Source organism: Stegodyphus dumicola, chromosome 7 (assembly GCF_044657685.1).
Source record: "Stegodyphus dumicola isolate Sdum_Otavi_A_Nest chromosome 7, ASM4465768v1".
Taxonomy (NCBI): Eukaryota; Metazoa; Arthropoda; class Arachnida; order Araneae; family Eresidae; genus Stegodyphus; species Stegodyphus dumicola.
Genome location: NC_140774.1, coordinates 196,215,988 through 196,236,772, shown reverse-complemented (window position 1 = coordinate 196,236,772; position 20,785 = coordinate 196,215,988). Strand labels below are relative to the sequence as shown.

The 20,785-nt window shown below is 34.5% G+C and overlaps 1 protein-coding gene across 3 annotated transcripts in view; it reads right to left on the bottom strand.

The window, feature by feature from the left end:
• Nucleotides 1–14,726, bottom strand: part of LOC118190563 (tartrate-resistant acid phosphatase type 5-like) — a 41,960-nt gene extending 27,234 nt beyond the window's left edge. For 2 of the 3 annotated variants that reach the window (XM_035361300.2, XM_085821200.1), the window contains exons 1-3: nucleotides 14,596–14,726; nucleotides 5,044–5,249; nucleotides 3,172–3,296 (exon numbers count right to left, since the gene is read on the bottom strand). In XM_035361300.2, coding sequence (XP_035217191.2) covers nucleotides 3,172–3,296; nucleotides 5,044–5,249; nucleotides 14,596–14,656 — 392 coding nt within the window. In that variant the 5' untranslated portion in view covers nucleotides 14,657–14,726. Of the gene's footprint in view, nucleotides 1–3,171; nucleotides 3,297–5,043; nucleotides 5,250–5,355; nucleotides 6,535–14,595 lie in introns of those variants that run through there. The other variant, XM_085821199.1, reaches the window with a different exon arrangement.
• Between the last annotated feature and the right edge of the window lie 6,059 nt (nucleotides 14,727–20,785).

Here is a 20,785-nt window from a genome sequence, read left to right as displayed (position 1 = left end):
ATCCAAAGAACATGATATTTAATAAATAAAGGTAACACACAAAATGTTAAAAAAATGCCCCTTTGGGCATAATGTAAAATCTGAAAGCTTTCAGTCCCCCCTCCCTTTTTTTATTTATTTAACAGCATTTAATCCCTGGCAATTTTTTTCTAGATTTTATTTACGGAGCTAAATCCAATCCCTTTCAGTTTTATTCTTGCTTTAGGTAAGAAGAAGAATTTGCAGGAAGATAAATCTAGTGAGTAGTAAGAAAAACGGAGGATGCCAAAAACAACTGCATCATACATATTTGGGCCATAAACTATTCAGCATTGCTTCTCTCATTCTAACCATTTGAATAAACATATTCACTGAAAAGTGCCATAAGATAATGTAGCAATCTTTACAGTCTTTCAGGATAATTTCATGCACTTTTGCAACATTCTCTGAACTTGTTCTAGTTAAGAACCATTGCTAAATTACTATCCGGCCGAAACATTTCCATTCAAAATCTTGCTGAAGCAATTTTTCAGTTCATGTTTTAAACAGTTTGTAACAAAATTTAATGCTTATTGCTATTCTGCCAAACTCTTCACTTTCATGAGCGACAAAAATTACAAAATATGCCAAGTGCAATATTATGAAAACATTAAGATAAGGCCTTAAATGTAACTGACAGGATAGTTTAAGTTAGGGCATGTGCAACAGTGTCTAGCTGATTAAATAAGAAATATAAACAACCAGCAAATTTTTCATATTTCCAGAAAACAGCATTTCGCATTTACTCTTATTATAGCACTTTTTGTTTATCCGCAAGCCCCCTGAAAAGTATCCACAAGACAATATGCTACGTCACTGAATTAGGAAATTGTATTTAAGTGGAAATTCAGGTAAGCATGCACAGATAAGTGCCATTTTCTACCTTCAAAATTAATGGCCATTAGTGTTTGCTTTTGTTATATTGAGTGCATTTTTTCTTTTATTTTTCTTGTAAGGAATCATAACGGGACTGTGGAGTTTGCTGGATGTTGAATTACATCAGAAATATGGAATGTTGACTAATAGTACAGAACACAATTTACATTCCATCAAGCTGTACATCATATGAAAATTTATGAATTAAATTTGCACATCAAAGTTGAATTTCTGTAATTCTCTGATTTTTTCTAAACAAAAACAGATTGTTGTGTGCATGGGAAAACAACAGCATGTACAATATAAGTTTGTGCGATTCTTTGATACCAAATTTGTATGAGATTCTTCATTCTTAAGAGTGAAAACATTATTATGTACATGGGAAGAAAATACGTACAGTGCAAAGCTGTGAGTGATGCTGAGTTTCTCCAATTCCCTGATGATTTTTTTTAAGCTAAAGCAGATGGCTGTTACATATGGAGAAAAGCACACACACACACAAAAAAAAAAAAAAAAAAAGGTTAAATGATTGTGGATGGCACTTGCATTCTATATTTCATTGATTGGCTGCTGTTTTCTGTAATTCTTAGCGAGCTGTCATTTTTGAAAATGGTTGTTTTCTTTCTCATCTTGGTGAAAAATCAGTCACGAAAGGCTAGCAACTTTCCAGGAGGAGATGCAGATAATCAGTAGGTACCTTTATTACATTAAGTAAGAAAAGTTACTGATACATAAATGAATTCTTAAAAGTTTATTTACACATTAAATCAGTCAATTTTATTTGAAATTTAAATCAAGATATAATGCTATAAGAAATAAATTGCCCCAAATTTACTTTTTCATTTTAATAATATTCATCTATTTACCAGAAATATAATTCAGAATAAACAGCGATACTCTTGTACTATCACAACCACCTTAGTAGACAGAAGTTGCAACATTTTCAAAAGTTGGCAAACTCTGCACATAACCATTCTTCGGGCTATCATTCTTATAACAATCCCTCAGTCAAAGTCGCCATTTTCATATGTGCTCTCTTTGTTATAATTCAAGTTCAAGTGGTTTTTATAAACAAACCACGATATTTTTTGTCTTAGTTTTAAAATATGTACTTGTGGAATTTGCCAGCAGTGGAAGAAACTTAGTCAAATTTATGCAGGAATACAGAATTTGGCCACAAATTCTCTCAGGTAACAAAGATATCGGTTTGGTAAAAAACCGGTGCTGCTGAGGTTTGCATGACAAGCCTCTGCAATTATTCGATTTTTTTTAAGCAAAAATAGATTGCTGTATACTCAGAGAAAAGAATATCACAAAAAAATTACAAAAAGATTTGAAGACGCTTTTTTTTTTATTATTATTAGTCTTAGTTTATCATGAAGTGCTTATTTAACATCTAAAATTTGTATTTAAAATTGCTATATTATATGACTTTTGACATGTTGAGAATGTTTGTCAACTTAGTCAATACTGATAATTTGGGAATCCTTTTAAAAAATGTCACAAAAATCACCATATTGTACCCAATAAGTAACTTTTACCTTTTAATCTCTAAGAAGTCACCAAACTGCACCAAGGTGGTTGCATTAATATGGAAGTACCTAAACATCATTATTAATTTTTTTAATGGTCAAGTGCTTTATTTAATAGCCATTAGCCTTGCACCATTACAAAGGCCAGAAGTGGTAGCCATTTCATTTAGGAAGCACGTAACAGGTGGCCACTGTTGTCTCTTATGAAGGGACGGATGGTTACAACCATGCCTTCTGGATTTGAACCCGGGCCCATTGCTACAGCAGTCAGGATCACTAACTACTAAACTGGCTGGGCAGCATTATAAATTTGAATCACTGTTCAGTTATTCAAGAAAATTCTGACAACTAACCAAATTTTTATTCATTTTTACCGATGAAGAAAGAATAAAGCATAATGTGACTCTTTTTTTCTTTCTCAATTTAATATTTTTGTGCCAGGAATATGCATGATACCAAGTTCATACAATTATCTGACTTTTTTTTTTTTTTTTTTTTTTTTTTTTTTTTTAACAAAAACAGACTGTTGTATATACTGGAAGAACAACGCACAAGCCAAAAGTATGTATGTTTTGTACGGGAAAAAAATGTAAAAAATTAAGTGGCACCAGATGCAGTGTTGAAATAGACATAAAAGTACTGAAAGATAATATTAGTTATTTCTATTTTATATACAACATTATTAAAATTTATACGAACTTTCTTTTAATTCAATTATGCAAAATGGTAATTACAGTAAACTTACCAACGATCAGATTTAGAAGAATAAGCAAGCTGTGCAGACACGTTCCCATAGTGATCATGATTACCAGCAATAAGAAACCAAGGAACATGAAGTGACTCATATCCAAATGCTGTTTCAAAAGTTTCCTAATTAGGAGAGAAAAAAAAAACTAGTCTTGAGTGAAATAATAAATAAATCTTTTAAAAAAAATCTCAAAGCTTTCAGATTTTATATATACCCAAAGAGGTGCTTTTTTCATTACACATAAATACATGCTTCAAGAGTATTTGGGCTAGAAATATCTAAAAACAGCATATCTTCAGAATTTTTGATAGACAGTCTTGCGTGTTGGAGATAAAAATGTTTTATTCTCTTCAGTGTTGCCACTATTTGCTTTGAAATCGTACAGTTTGTTAATCAAGAATTCGTTACAATTTTACAAAATATGAAACAGATAATAAAACAAATTTGAAATTCAAAATTTGGGATTCCAGGCCCCCATATGTAGACGAAAGACTACGTTATTCAAAATTTGATGGCTCATTTGGAGGCAACAATTTAAAAAGTGATTTAAAGCTTTTAGTGATTCAACGAAAAATGCCGTTTCAAGACTATCAGTCCTTCTGGCTAATGCACATTTGGGCTAATAATTATAAAATATTAAATATAAAAATACATTATATTGTTAAAGTTTCAGTGATTCCAAGAAAAGAGATAAAAAGCTTACAATAATTTTTAAATGTCTAATACAGAAAGAAAATTACCAGAAACATACAAACTTTTGACATCGAAGATACAGTTTTGTAATATAAAATCGATACTATGAATATCATATGGGCATTCTAAAAATATTTTCCAAATATTACAAACATTTAATCAGTTTAAGATAAATTTTTTCTAAAAAAACTGTTTTAAGAGTTAACAATCTGTCTCATAATTATAATATTTTATTTGCTTCAGAATAATAAGTTTTGATAAAATAATAATTTTTTATTTCTTTAGTTAAAATGCCTTTATATTTATTTCTTAAAATCAATATTATTTGCTTACATAGTTAAGAAATATTATGTTTATTTTTGTTGAAATAATACAACATACAATATTATACTGAACATCTAGTTAATAAATTTTAAACAAAAAATCTTACTTTTATTTTTACCATAATACATATTCAGATTTAAGTTATTTTTATATTAATAATTGCCATCAAAATGGAGGTCCTTAAAATGTGCAAAATAAAATTTATACAAATTTACACAATCTTAATCAAGAGAAGGGAAATTAAGAATATTGGTAAAAAGTTTATTTACGGGTACCCCTTGGCGGAAATTGGCGGTACATGGATACCAAGTTTGTGCAATTCTTTGACTTGTTATTTTTGCTTTGTGTAGCGCCAAAAACCGCTGCTAAAGACAAAATAACAAGTCAAAGAATGGCACAAACTCTGTATCCATGTACACATTGACCTATTTTCACTTAAAAAAATCAGAGAATTGCACAAACTAAGCATTGCACACTCCCTTGACTTTATCCATGTACACGTCTACCTATTTTCACTTTAAAAAAAAATAATAAATAAGAGAATTGCACAAGCTTGGCACTGTGCAATCTCTTGACTTTGCCCACATACACATTGATATATTTTCACATAAAAAGTCAAAGGAGCACCCAATTCTAGGTAAAAGTATATTTACAAAACATTCAACTACTCAGGTTACCATAAATGAAACAACAACTTGGCGATAATACAAGGGGTACCCTTCGGTCTACTCTAACCAGAATATTTTTTAAAGAGCAATACAAGTAACAGAAATGAAAATAAAATATTAATTAGATAATTAATAATTTATAAAGCTTAATTATATTAATCATGAAAACTATATGTTTACTTACTTTAAACCTTGGATCGTCAACATCTTTTACACCATCCAAGTAAAAGTTATCTCCTAATGCTAAAATAAAATCTACTCCAAATTTTGAAGCAAGATAGGACATTTCTCTTCCTACTGACAATTCAACAAATGTTTTGTAAGGGAATATAGGCAATCCACCCCAATCACCCAACATGACAACTTTCAAGGATGAAGAACAGGATACATCTGAAAATTTATCTACATATTAATACATTAAGAACTGTGTGCTATAATAGGTACAGTGCAAATAATAAATAAAAGTGTAAACTCTGAAATATGCAATAACACATACCAGTATTTATGCACTATCTCAGCCCTAAATATGTTGATACCATCAGCTGGAAATTTTGTATACAGTCTCACAAAACATGATCGAAAACTATAATTTTTTGTATTTTTCTAAGTAATAAGAGAAAAGCTTTGAAGTAAAATAATAAAGAATATTTTTCCTTTGAATACACATTTTCTTAGCTCCTTCTTTGTGCTAAATAAATTTAAAATATGACGTTTTAGACTGAAATGGAAAATTAATCGGACATTTTTAGCATTTATAATTAAAATCATCTTCAACAAATAAAAAATGAACTTTTGCGGAATTAGATTAGATAAAGAAGCTGGGCAACAATCTTAAAAATTCTTTGTCTTAATAATTTGAATTTTCTTTTTAGAGAATATTTGTTATTTTAATGTTCTCTTACTATGGCTCACTCATAAAAGGAAACACCTTTAGAAATCTACAAATTAGTTAATGATTTGCATTAAAAGAAAGAGAAATCTATTAGAAAAATTGCCGATTTACTTAATTTAAGTAATTCTACAGTTTTTGATATGATTAAGCATAATAAGAAACAGAATTGTATTAAAAACAAAAGAAGACCTAAAAGATCATCTAATTTATCTGATTGAATGAAACACTTTATTCTAAGGTATATTAAAAAGAATACGACCGAGTGCTTCAAAATTCACTGCGGAACTACGTGAATTATAGGGAACATTTGTAAATCCAGAAATTGTAAGAGTAATGCGATACACAGGATATCATGGGCGAATAGAAAGAAAATATTTTATGTCAGTAAAAATAATCGAAAACTTCGACTCTATTTCACAAAATTGATGAAACAAAAGTTACCTGACTGGAAAAATGTGTTGTTTGTTGATAAAAGAAAATTTAACATCTTTGCTTCAGATGGACGAATCCTGTGTAAAGAAAACCGAAAGAATTTCAGAAGCAAAACTTAGTAACAAGCATTAAACAAGGCCGAGGAGGAGTTATGGTTTGGAGATCTATGCCCTATTCCAAAGTTGGTAATATAGAGTTTAAACATGGTATTGTGGATCAGTATAAGTACCTTGACAGTTGACAGGTTGGATCTTAGCGAATGATTTTGGTGATGGTGCGTATCAATGTGTGCATGGACAAAGTCAAGAGAGTGTGCAATGCCAAGTTTGTGCAGCTCTCTGATGTTTTTTTAAGTGAAAATAGGTCGATGTTTACATAGATACCGAGTTTGTGCAATTGTTTGACTTGTTATTTTCAAGTTGGCGATTTTGAGAAAAGCGCCAAGCAGTGCGCACTTTCCAATTTGTCGCCAAGGGTTTGGGCTCTCCTAGGATTTTACCACCTTGAAGCGAAATTTTGCATCATGAACACAAAAACTTAGCATACAAAGCATTTTAAATTCTACCAGGACAATTATAGAAAGCATAATGTGCACAATATTAGACTCTAACTGTTATATAAGTGTCTAGAAGTAATTAAGGCACCACCTCAATCACCAGATCTTAACCCTATTGAACATATTTGGCAGGAGCTAGAATCAAAAATTTAAAAACAAAACATATCTTCTCGGCAACAGCTGAAAGCAGTGCTTCAAGAGAAGTTGCATAAAAAAGTCTAGAAATAACAAACAAACCAAAAAAAAAAAAAAAACTTGCGAAACCAAAGCCCAAAAGATTAAATGAAGTGATAAAGGTAATCTCAAATATTAAACACAATAAACAGTAAGTACAAAGTAAGTACTTAAAAAAAAGTAAAAAGTAAGTACTTAAAAAAGAGTAAAAACAAAGTAAGTTTTTGTCATTTTTGGCTGTTACTAAAAGTGTGCGATTATTTTTGGAGAACATTTCTCCTCATTAAACAAACAATATTGATTTTTGAATTTAATTTTCATCTTTTCAGAAATGTATTTACTATAAAAAGAATATTGAATTTATATATAAGCAAAATAAAAGCCTTTCCTTTTGTTTTATAATTTTGTTTTTTATGTTCGTTAAAGTATACTGTTGCGTGCGTACGGGTTCGTTATGAAATGAATGCACAAGTCCGATGAAAAATGAACAAAAATTTATTATTATCACAACAAAAATGCTTAAATTTTCTCAAATTATCATGCAGTATTACAATATCTCACAGTAGTTTTCTTTTAACTACTCAAATGTCCAATAGAACGTAATTCAAAACAGCTAAAGAACGCTAATCCGCGAATTCGCTACAATCAACAACAGTAGTTTTCTAAACAACAACAAACTAAGCAACTACTACAAACTGAGATGTTTTCCTCCTTTTATAAGATTTTAAAATCACGCGCTAGAATTTTCCAGTACTTTCTCGAAATCAAAAAGAGATATTTATTTATTTAATGCACGCGCTCTTGTATTTTCAATTTTCCGGCTTAGCTTTCTTTTAATATTCGTCACGCGCTGCACTGCGCGAGAAATAAAACCATTTAATTTATAATTGAACTAACATTAGCTTTTTAAATACCAAATTCGTAACACTGCCCCCTTCCCAAGGACTGCACGTCCCGGGCAGTACAATCCCTGGACAGGAAGCAAAACTTACAACTGTGGCATAAATGCATTAATAAGCATTACATTACAATAATAAACAACATGAACAATAAATGCAATACATAAAACAAATCAAATGCTATCAAATACAAATCAAATACACATTTAAAAACAAAATGGACCATGGTCTTATACTATTTACAATTATTTACATTATGTACTATGGCCATAGTAATGAGCTAACCTGTCGTAATGAACGACTTTAGGTTTAGAGTTCGAAGACTTACGAATCCGAACCACGACGTCATTCAGCCTGTTTAGGACTGTGTACGGCCCATCTCAAAATGACTGTAATTTCGGACAAAGTCCTTTCCGTCGAGGCGGATTCCACAACCACACCTTGTCTCCTTCGTGGAATTGATGTTCAGTAGCTCTTGTGTCATATCGGGTCTTCATCTTCTCCGTCGCCAAGTTGACTCGCTCTCGTGCAAAATTGTGCATCACTTCAAACCGGGCCTGGAGATCTTGAATATATTCCTCAGACGATGAAGGAGCATCCGGAGGGCGGCCAAACAATAGATCACAAGGCAGACGAAGGTAAAGACCGAAGAGCATCTGTGATGGAGAATAGCCGGTAATCTCGTGGACAGCACTGCGGTAAGCCAGTAAAAAGAGTGGTAATTTCTTGTCCCAGTCCTGTTGGTTTCTGGAAACCACTAATGAGAGGTTATTAAGGATGGTTCGATTGAACCTCTCTACCATGCCGTCCGACTGGGGATGCAATGGCGTCGTTTGAGTTTTGTCAATGCCAAGTAGTTTGCATAGTTCTTTGATTACTGCCGAGGCAAAATTCCTTCCCTGATCGGAATGTAACTGAAGAGGCACTCCGAACCTGGAAATCCAGTGCTGTATCATTACCTCAGCTACTGTGACTGCCTCTTGATCAGGAATAGGATAAGCTTCAGGCCACTTGGTGAAGTAATCAATGACAACGAGTATGTATTTGTTGCCATCAGCAGTTCGTGGCAGAGGTCCCAGGATGTCAAAGGCGATACGTTCAAAAGGCGCACCCACGTTGTAACGTTGCAGTCTGCCTCGGCTGCGTTTCCTCGGTCCTTTCCGACCTGCACAGGCATCGCAAGATCGGCACCACTTTTGCACGTCATTCTTTGCATTATTCCAGTAAAAGCGCTCACGAACTCTCTGTAAGGTCTTCATAATTCCAAAGTGACCTCCTGTAGGGCTGTTATATAGTTCTTTGAGGACATCAGGAATCCGGGATCTTGAAAGTATCAGTTGCCATCGGAACGTCTTCCCATCATCCGACTCGAATTTCCGGTATAAGACGCCGTTTCGAATGTGAAGTGAATCCCAGAGTGCCCAGTATTGTTTTGTTGTAGGACTACAGATAGAAATGTCCTGCCATGTAGGTTTTCTGTTTGATGACTCTATTAAATCAAGTATGGGTTTAATGTCGCGGTCTTCCAGCTGGTCTTTCCTGACTTCATCATCACTCCACGGGTCTCGATCAGCCGATGTTGATGTTATAATTTGTCTTGCGACCGGAATCAGCAGCTCGTATTTCACTTCCACCCTGGAACAATATCGGCAGTTTTCTTGGCAAGGTCTTCTAGACAGGGCGTCGGCGTTTCCGTGTGATGATCCCTTACGATGACGGATAGTGATGTCATATTCTTGGAGTCTCTGTATCCACCTGGCTATTTGACCCTCAGGATTTTTGAAATTTAAAAGCCAGGCCAATGAGGCATGGTCCGTGCGGAGGAGGAATTTTCTCCCGTATAGATAATGATGGAAATGTTCTACAGCTTTGACAATGGCGAGGAACTCTTTCCTTGTGACACAGTAATTCCTCTCCGGTTTAGACAGGCACTTGCTCCAGTAAGCTACTACACGTTCTTGGCCGTCTATTTCTTGGGACAAAACAGCACCGACACTTTCATTGCTCGCGTCGGTGTCGAGAATAAATGGTCTGTCGAGCTGAGGATACGTCAGGATTGGAGCAGATGTTAAAGCTTCCTTTAAGTTGTTAAATGCATCCTCGCATTCCTTTGTCCACAAGAATCTTTGCTTGCTCTCTGTCAGCTTGTGAAGTGGTCTTGCGATGGAAGAAAAGTTCTTCACGAATCTCCTATAGTAGGTGCAAAGCCCTAGGAAGCTTCTCAGCTGATGGACATTTTCGGGACGCGTCCAGGATTTAACCGCTGATACCTTTTCAGGATCCGTGCGCACACCTTCTGCAGAGATGACATGTCCCAGGTAAGTCACTTCCTTTCGAAACAATTTGCATTTAGCGGGAGTCAGCTTCAGATTGGCCTCTTTCAGTTTCTGAAGCACCTTTCTAAGATTTTCTAGATGCTCTTCAAAACTCTTTCCGACGATGATGATATCGTCCAGGTATATCAGGCAGGCTTCGTAAGAAAGGCCTTTCAAAACAGTCTCCATAAGACGTTCGAATGTTGCCGGCGCATTACACAGTCCAAACGGCATCACTTTGAACTGCCAAAGTCCTTGTCCCGTAGTAAATGCCGTCTTTTCTCGGTCATCAGGATGGATTTCTACCTGCCAATACCCACTCTTTAAATCAAGTGTTGAGAATCACTTGCTTCCAGAAAGAGTGTCTAGAATGTCATCAATTCTAGGAAGAGGGTAACTGTCTTTCTTCGTAACCTCATTCAACCGGCGATAGTCAACGCAAAATCTTGTTGAGCCGTCTTTCTTTCTGACGAGAACGATGGGAGATGCCCATGGACTCGCTGAAGGCTCGATGACATCGCCTTCTTCCATATCTTTTAACAGTGTTCGCACCTCTTCCTGTTTAGCAAACGGTAGACGTCTTGGATGTTGCTTGATCGGGGGATGATCGCCAGTATCTATTCTATGTTGTGTCAAACTAGTTCGACCCACGTCAGAAGACGAGCGGGAGAAAACAACTTGAAGATCTTTAATGACGCGATCGGCAGCATTTTTCTCTTTATCGTTTAATTGTGCATTCTGCAATAACTCCGATGTAATGCTCTCTGAGGACACGGATTCTGGGATGTTACTCTTTTTTTCAACGCTGGTTACTGGAGTACATGTTGCAACCACTTCACCTTTCTTAATAACTCTCGACTTTTCAGTTACATTGGCGACTCTCACCGGGATAACCGTTCTGGATAGGTCGACGAGTGTTGAGGCTACTAATACTCCTTTTGGGATATTACAGTTATTGGGATATTCTATGATGCCGTAGCGGAAATTTCTATTTTCGGCTATGGATCCAGGAAGTAAAATTTCTGTTCTTGCCGGTATTGTAATATAGTCTTGTGCTATGATTTTATGCACAGATTTAACTTCTTCATCATTAACGAGAAATAACGCTATGTCCTCAGATGTAGAATGCAATTCGTTATTTTTAAAATCCAAGGAAAAATTGTATTTCCTTAGAAAGTCCAATCCGAGTATGCAAGAATCAGTGATCTCTGCTACATATGCCGTGTGATGGTAAGCGGCACTTCCAAACGTGATGTTAACATTTACTTTTCCGTCGATGTCGATCTTCTCACCGGACACAGTCTGGAGGGTAACGCAGGGCGGCGTCCAGATAAGTTTGTTTCCTAGTTGTTGAGCCAAATCTTTTCGGATGATGGTGACGTTGGCTCCTGTATCTATAGTCATATTGCACGGAACTCCATTAATATGTCCTATTATGAAAATTCCATTACTGCCGCCTCTCACTGCAGAAATCTGAAGCGCTTTAAACGGGGGCTTTTCATTATCTGGCAACCTCCGCCCCGCGAGATGGCCACTAATTAGTTTCCCTGCTGCTTGTTAGAAGCGGTCTTAACATCAATACCCTGGGGTGTTTTGCAGTTTCGTCGTATGTGTCCTTCAGCACCACAGTTCCAGCACTTAACGGTCGGTTTCTTCTCACCAATATTCCGTCTCAAGGCGTTCAGTTGTCTAGTTAAATCGTCAAGTCGAGCGGTGACTTGATCCCCTGGCTCCTGGACTTGAGCAGCTCTGACTGGGTGGCGGTCTCGACGAGTGGCTTGCTGGGCTGCCTCAAATTTCATGGCGTACACTAGAGCACTTTTTAAATCTTTTACATCCGCCATTCGTAGAGTTTTCTGTATTTCAGTATCTCGGATGCCGTCGATAAAGTATTGCAAGGACAGGATTTCCCTTGTTTCTGTCGGGCATTCCGAAAAGGCGAGATGGGACAGCCTTTCAACATCCGCGGCGAGCTCCTGAAGTGTTTCGGTAGGCTTCTGTTGACGAGATTTTAATTGGAGCCTGCTGTAGTCTTTTAAACACTTCTCCCCAAAGCGCAACTCCAAGGCGCCGGACAGAGCTTCGAAATCTAACCTTTTGTTTTCGGGAAGAGTCTGAAGGATATCCGCTGCGTCGGCTCTTAGAGAAGCGGCGAGATGACAGGCCTTAGCTTGGGAATCCCATCCATTCGCATCCGCCACGATAGAAAATTGTGTCTTATACACCTGCCAGGAGGTCTTCCCATCATATGTGGATAGCTTCAGAGGTGGACGAGCATTCATTGGTAAGAATTTAAAATCATCACTCCTGCTCCCTGCCGACGCTACGAATTTCTTTAAAGTATCCATTTCTTTGGCAACTGCAGAAACTCTCTCATCAATTTGTTCTTTTACAGAAGAAACTCTTTCTTCTATTTCTTCTTTCACCGAAGAAACTCTTTCTTCAATATGTCCAACTTTATTTTCAACTGCGTCAATTCTGCCTTCCATAGCTTCAAATTTATTTTCTATTATGCAAGTAATTTCTCTTTTCATTTCTTCTTGACCAGCTTGAACGGCTTTCATTTCGTCCTTAACGGATTCCTGGCCCAATTTCATTTCTTCCTTAACGGATTCCTGGCCCAATTTCATTTCTTCCTTAAATGATGCTTGGCCAGCTTCCATCTTTTCTTGGAATGCAGCAAAAGCCCTAATGAGCTGTCTCAATTGTTCTTCCATCGCTCTTGTTATTGGCATTCAAATCCCACTTCTGACACCAAAAATTGTTGCGTGCGTACGGGTTCGTTATGAAATGAATGCACAAGTCCGATGAAAAATGAACAAAAATTTATTATTATCACAACAAAAATGCTTAAATTTTTTCAAATTATCATGCAGTATTACAATATCTCACAGTAGTTTTCTTTTAACTACTCAAATGTCCAATAGAACGTAATTCAAAACAGCTAAAGAACGCTAAACCGCGAATTCGCTACAATCAACAACAGTAGTTTTCTAAACAACAACAAACTAAGCAACTACTACAAACTGAGATGTTTTCCTCCTTTTATAAGATTTTAAAATCACGCGCTAGAATTTTCCAGTACTTTCTCGAAATCAAAAAGAGATATTTATTTATTTAATGCACGCGCTCTTGTATTTTCAATTTTCCGGCTTAGCTTTCTTTTAATATTCGTCACGCGCTGCACTGCGCGAGAAATAAAACCATTTAATTTATAATTGAACTAACATTAGCTTTTTAAATACCAAATTCGTAACAATACAGAAATTCAAAGTAGCCATCACTTTTGTGAGCCACTGTAACATGCATAGTGCAAAAGACTGTCAGCAAATTTTTATATTTAAAGTTTCCATCATAAAAGTTGATGAACTGTAATTTACTTTCTTTTATTTACTCAGTTGTATAAAAACTATTAAAATTTAGAATTTATCATCAACAGAGAAAAAAGGTGCATGGTTTTTAACAATATGGAACCATACCACTGAGAAAGCATCCAAACATGGTACTATTTGATACAGACAAGCAGTGGATACACTGACAAAAGTGCATTTAGCATTAACTTTTCATGAAACCATTGTAATTATATTCTGGTTTTTCATAATTTCAAGAACAAATTTTATTACATTAGAATAAAAAAATAACAAATGTTGCCTCAGCTATCATTAAAAATTTTTGACTAGAGTCAAAATCTGATCATCTTTTAAGAATACCAACATTTCTAAGGAGAGGATAATATGTATCCGAAAACATGATTACAGCTAAACTTGTAAAACTAATCCAGCAAATTAACTGCTCTAACTGGATATGCCCAAAAGTTGTTGCAAATTTATTTTCTTTAGTTTTTATAATATATTTATTTTTAAACCCTGTTATTAGCTTTATTCTCAGAAGTGTACATTACTTCTGCAAACTGGTCTGTGACTATATGTGTTAAAATACAATAGGTTAACATTCTTAAATTTTTGTAGTGAATGCCTTGGAATGTATGTACTGTCTGCAAATATATAATAGCACAATCATTAAACGTGACATTATATAGATACTTACACATATATTCCAACATTAACTATTATTATTTACTCACATATTTCGCACCTTTCCTGGGATTCACAATTTTACAGCACAATTTAGAAAATTTATTCATATAATTTTTAATTTACTCCCTGCATTAAGGAAGCAGATTTCTTTACAAGGACCCCTTCCTTGCATTTCTTATATTGCTATTCGTTCTACTCTTCAAAATTCTAGCCAGAAACCATTCGTAAAATATACAACTATTTTAACTATCACAGGTTTTATTAAAATAATAAACTGAGATTTTATACTATAACACTAATTTAATACATATAAATACTTTATATTATTATATTGATTTATATAATATTGAATTGATTATTATATTGATTTATATAATATTGAAAAAGGCATTAACTAAAAGAATAAAATACTATAATATAAAAACAATAACCTGAGAACATGATGATATTAAGAGCAATTACTCTTGTTATTAAAGAAAGCAAAGACATCATCACTAAGTTATCTTGATATTTCGTTATTTTCACTCCTATCTGACAGTTAATATGCGAATTATTGTGAATTATTTACAAAGAAAAGAATGGCAATAAATCTGATAATTTTGTTATCTTTCTACTCCATCAGATAATCTGATAAATAAATTACTCAATTCACTACGATAAGTTACTGAATCTTTTTACAGGTCAACAACATTGCGAAAATTTTTATTTAATTAAGCAAAGCATAAAAATTTAATTTTCCTCTTCTTTATCTAAATTTTCTCTTTTTCTTTCACACATAAAAAGTCAAGACGTAGGAACGGAGGAATCAATCTGCAAGAATTTTTTTAAGGTTTTAAACAGCAGTTGGAACCTGAATTCTTAGAGCATGTAGCTAAAAATTAAATTCTTTAAAATATTAGCATTAATTTGAAAATGGAAGCAAGCAGAAAAACGAGACCCATCAACGCTCCATTTAAATCTTCCTCCTCCTCTTACAATGTTACGCAAGCGTTACATCAAAGACGGGTTAAGTTGGGGACCTCTGGCGGTAAAATTTATGGGGCGTTTACGAATCGCAATGTAATAAATAATTACATGCACATAATTACTGAAAATTATGAATACTTAAATACAATTGTGATTTAATATTTTTATTTTTAAATATTTTAATGCTATTTTCTTTCATATCGAGACTAAAATTCAAAAAATTTTAAATTATGTAAAAAAATACGTATTCTGTGGGGAAAAAGCAGCGAACTACTAAAAAGTTATTGGGAAAATTTGAAGTTAAAATAATTAATTATTAAACTAGATTACTGATAAGTAAAAGATTTAAATTTTTTTCAAGAAAATTTTAGGAGATAAGATATATCTCTCTCGTTTGGCGTCAAGGCCAAACAAGGACGAAATAGTAATATCCGATTGTTTGATATGGCGAGAACAAAGGTGATTGTGGCACTGAAGAAACATTGTAAAGGCATAAACAGAACGACTTTAAACGGCAGGTTAAAAATAAGCACCAGAAGGTCCGTTTTTGGGGGCCGAGGGCTAAGAAACTTATAGACAAAGGTAATATTTACGATAAGTCTGAAAGCACGATAATAAATTTTCAGGAAGATGCATGACAGCTCGATATGAAGAAACTAGTTGAAAAAAAAAAGAAGTACAGCTGCTGGCCTTGGACAAGGGATTTCGACCTGAAGGAGTGGAAGCTGAAATAGAAAAACGAAGTGGGAGCAGTTGGTAAGAAAATTTCCAGACTTATTTGATGATACCCTAGGGTTGACACATGTGTTCAGTCACTTGACAGAAACAGGAAACCAGCCCCCTTTCCGAGCAAAAAACCTACCACTATGATTAGGTTAAAGAAGAAATAATTTAAAAATATGTTACAGAAATGTTAAAGAATAAAATGATAGTCCCCTTAGTATTACCCCCCTGTAATACTGTGGCGTAAGCATGTTCCTAAAACATTCTTGCTGTACCTTCTGCTGAGAAAATGCTGAATCACTATTGTCTGTTCCGATTAATGAGTAATAGCATCACTTGCTTGGTCACGGGACAAATCGATTACATGGAAGACAAAAAAAGTAATGCGGAATATGTTGTAAAAGTAAAATAAGTATTCGTTGCTGGATAAACCCAAATAAACTTATATGCGTAATTTCAAATTATTAATAAACCATTAAAAGATATATCTGGCAAAGAATATAAAACACGGAGCTCTTCAGATATAAAAGTTGAAAGTATTCTATTTGAACAACATAACACATGTTTACTAGGAAGAGGCTATTCTCCGAAGAATATCCGAAATTTCATTACCAGGTCATAAAATTATTTATAATTATACTTTAGAATACTGTCGTGTGTTTTTCAAGCGTCAGAAGTTCTTAAATAACATAAGAGATTTTATTCAATTTTAGAGAAATGGAAGCTTGACATGAAGGATTTTTTTTAAATTTATTTTATAATAAAATAGTATATTGTATTTTTGTATTTTCGAAAATTTTGGGTCGAAGAAGGGTTTAATGTTTTAACATTTCATTGCTATATCAACGTTTTCTGAAATCAAATTTAGAAAATGGAGTACTGTTAATATTTCTATTAACAACTGAAATTCTAAAAAAGAATTTAGTTTTGATTATTTGAAAATTTAGAGCAATTTCTGTTTTTTTTTTTTTTTTTTTTTTTTTTGTTGTTGTTGTTCTTGCTTGTTTGTTTGGGGAGGTGCTTATCCCACCCGATCGACACTAGCATCAGATAAGGTCTCTGACATTAGAGCAAGCCCACGATATTCTTCTTTGCAAGGGATCAAGTTTGCGCCTGGCCTTGAGCTCCATACAGGTGGAAGTACAACTTTGCTCAGTTCCACCCCAATTTTGATGCAGAGTATCCGAGGGGGAATGGTTCGGTGGGTCTTCCATCCGTCTTCCCCTACCACCAACTTCAAAGGAGGACTTTCGGCTCACCGCACATTTGGACAGCCTCCATGCCGCACAGACACTACACATTTATAAACATCCGTGCCTTTCTCCGGGATTCGAACCCGAGCCTTTCGATACGGCAGTCAGCGTTGCTAACTACTCTCCCGGCTGAGCGGCAGGCAAATTCTTATGATGTCTGTCTTTAGAAAAGGTATTTGAAGACAAACTGGAACATTACTTTGTCACCACTAACGTATTGAAAACCATTCAGTATTGGTTTTGGTAGCGGACATTCAGCTGCATACTAAGTTATGCGAATGACCGGGAAAAAATAAGCCTTCAAAAACTTGAAAACAGTCATTATGATATTTCCGGTATTTTTCAAGTGTATATGCAGGAAGTATAAATATATATTGTTGCGTGCGTACGGGTTCGTTATGAAATGAATGCACAAGTCCGATGAAAAATGAACAAAAATTTATTATTATCACAACAAAAATGCTTAAATTTTCTCAAATTATCATGCAGTATTACAATATCTCACAGTAGTTATCTTTTAACTACTCAAATGTCCAATAGAACGTAATTCAAAACAGCTAAAGAACGCTAATCCGCGAATTCGCTACAATCAGTAACAGCAGTTTTCTAAACAACAACAAACTAAGCAACTACTCCGAACTGAGATGTTTTCCTCCTTTTATAAGATTTTAAAATCACGCGCTAGAACTTTCCAGTACTTTCTCGGTTGGTGTGTTGGTGTTGGTGTATTTAATTATGGCAAAGCACACGAGGGCTATCTGCCTAAGGGAAGAGATGCCTTTCGTGGAGGACTTTCTAAGGGAAACTGGCTTGTATACACGTTACACACGGGGAAAACCACGAAAACGCCCATGCAGCCAGCCCGTTCGCGGAATTCGAACCTCGGACCGAACTACCAGTGTTCAGCGACTTTACCGCTCGGCCGCTGGTGGGCCCCCAGTACTTTCTCGAAATCTAAAAGAGATATTTATTTATTTAATGCACGCGCTCTTGTATTTTCAATTTTCCGGCTTAGCTTTCTTTTAATATTCGTCACGCGCTGCACTGCGCGAGAAATAAAACCATTTAATTGAACTAACATTAGCTTTTTAAATACCAAATTCGTAACACTATTAACATATAAATTAGTTCAGTAGTACGTAAAGTACCAAATTCGCTTGGGGTCTAAACACTTGGAGTCCTGCGACAAGCTGATCACTTGTTCAGGGCATATGCCTTCGTACCCCGGAGGGGCACGGTCAAGAAAGCAGATTTCGGGCCACTGCTGTCCTTGGCCCACTAGGGCCCTTGCGCCACTTAGTTTAGTACATAATGTAGTACATGAAAATTAAATATTCAAAATACATCATGACACTAAACCACACATCTGGCTGTTTCCAGACATGTGTAAAATGAAAGGACGAGCCAAAAATCGAATTTAATATGAAATTAGGGGATTATATCTTCACTCTTGTATGGCCCTGCGGTGAAGTCTTAAGGTTTATATAATCTGAAGGCTGTCCTTGGAAAATTAATTTTTATCTACTTAGATGACATAATAGTCGCAAGAGATACAACTGATGAGCACTTCAGGGGTTTTTTTCATTCGGGAGGAACACAATCAGGATTCAGGAACATCAGGAAATTTTTCTTTTACTTCTTACAAGCAAACTGATTAATTATTTCTAGGGTATTGGTTATTATTTGTTTCTAGTTCCATTATAACAGAGCCATACAATTTAATCTTTCTGCTAATTTCTGGAATCGTATTTCTTAGACAGTTTTTTACGATAAAGCAAGATCCTGAAGCAACACGAATTGGAATAGTTAAAAAAAAATTAATAATTTATGCATTGGGAAAAGTTGATGACATTTCTCTTGCAGCATAATATATACTTGTGTAGCAGAAATAAATCTGTCTTCATCTTCCATTAAAAATAATAAAAACTGTTGAAGTTCATTATCAAAATGCGTATATCTGTTTATCATTTTTATAAATCTTCACCTTAGAAATATTTTAAATGACAAAAATATTCAGGTTTGAGTGATGTCAAATTTTAAAAAAAATCTTAAAGCTTTCAGATTTTATATAGGACGTTTTTTTTAATGTTTTGTCTGTTACCTTTATTTATTCCTCACACTTAACTACATAAAATTAAATTCAACAGCAATATCACAAAATATTTAAAAACGGCATTCCTTTAGAATTTCCGTTACACAGTCTCGCGCACTAGAGATAAAAATGTTTTTTTTACCGTACAGTGTTTCCATTGTTCAGTTTGAAATCGTTGAGGTTGTTAATTAAAAATTCGTTGAAGGTTTACAAAATTTGAAATAGATAATAAAACAAATTAGAAATTCAAAATTCGGGCTTCCGAGTGCCCATGTTCTGTTGGAAGACAATGTTATTCAAAATTGAATGGCTCTAGGTACCGTTGTTTTTCCACAGTGCGAGAAACATTCAAACATTCCTGCGGATTCTCCATTATTTATTTTCTTTAAATATAATACATGCCGATAATATTTTCTGGCAACAGTTTGAAAAGTGAATCAGATCCGAAAGTGAAAGACGCAAAATGCCAATTTGATGAGACTAATAGCCCTTTGGGCCTCACGCTCCTTTGGGTTAAAATAATAAATCTAAAAATCTGAAAGCTTTCAGATTTTACATTATGCGTGAAGCGGCGTTTTTTACACATTTCGTGTGCTACCTTTATTTATTAAATATCATGTTCTTCGCACTTAAAATCATAAAATACAATTCAACAGAAATATTACAAAATATTTAAAAGAGCATGCCTCTAGAATTTCCGGTACACAGTCTCGCGCGCTAGAGATAAAAGTTTCCCCCCCCCCGTACAGTGTTGCCATTGCTCGCTTTGGAATCGTTGAGTTTCTTAATCAAAAATTAGTAGTTGAAGTGTTGCAAAATATGAAATCGATAATAAAACACATTTCAAATTCAAATTAGGGCTTCCACACGCCCATATTCTATTATCATAGATTACGTTATTCAAATATTGATGGCTCTAAGTACCTTTTTTTTCATCACAGTGCGAGAAACACACATACATTTATACAGATTCTTCATCATTTAATTTCTGTAAATATAATACAAGGCTCTAATATTTGGTGGCAACAACTTAAAAAAAGTGATTCGCCGCTTATAGTGAATCAACGCAAAATGCCAAAACAAAATTAATAGCCCTACTGGGCTACCGCCCTTTGAGTTAATAATATATATATATATATATTTTTAATAACGAAGTCTTCCGCTTTCTATGCTTATATTTTGGAAAGCTTTAATTATAAAACTTTCCCAAACTTTAATTACGCTATAAAAATATTAAAAGACAGGAAGATTGACTCTTGTACAACAAAAATAAACCGGGATATCAAAATCTACAATTTTTTATGTCATTTTCAACTTACATTTAGGGTTCAGTTATTCAAGTTAGAATAATTCGACGAAATAAGTTTAACTGAAGGGCAGCAAGAAACGTGCATAATTTAATAGGCCGTTCAAGGAAGTCATGGTGTCCACCTCAGAATTTTTATATTTGAAATTGATAAATACACTGGTAGCCGAAAGTAAATTAAGTTATTTAAGCTAATAGATAAAGCATATAGAAAATTGAATATTTGATAGAAATCTGAAAAATTTTTCCGGATGGAGAAAATGTCGGCATTCTTTTGTCAG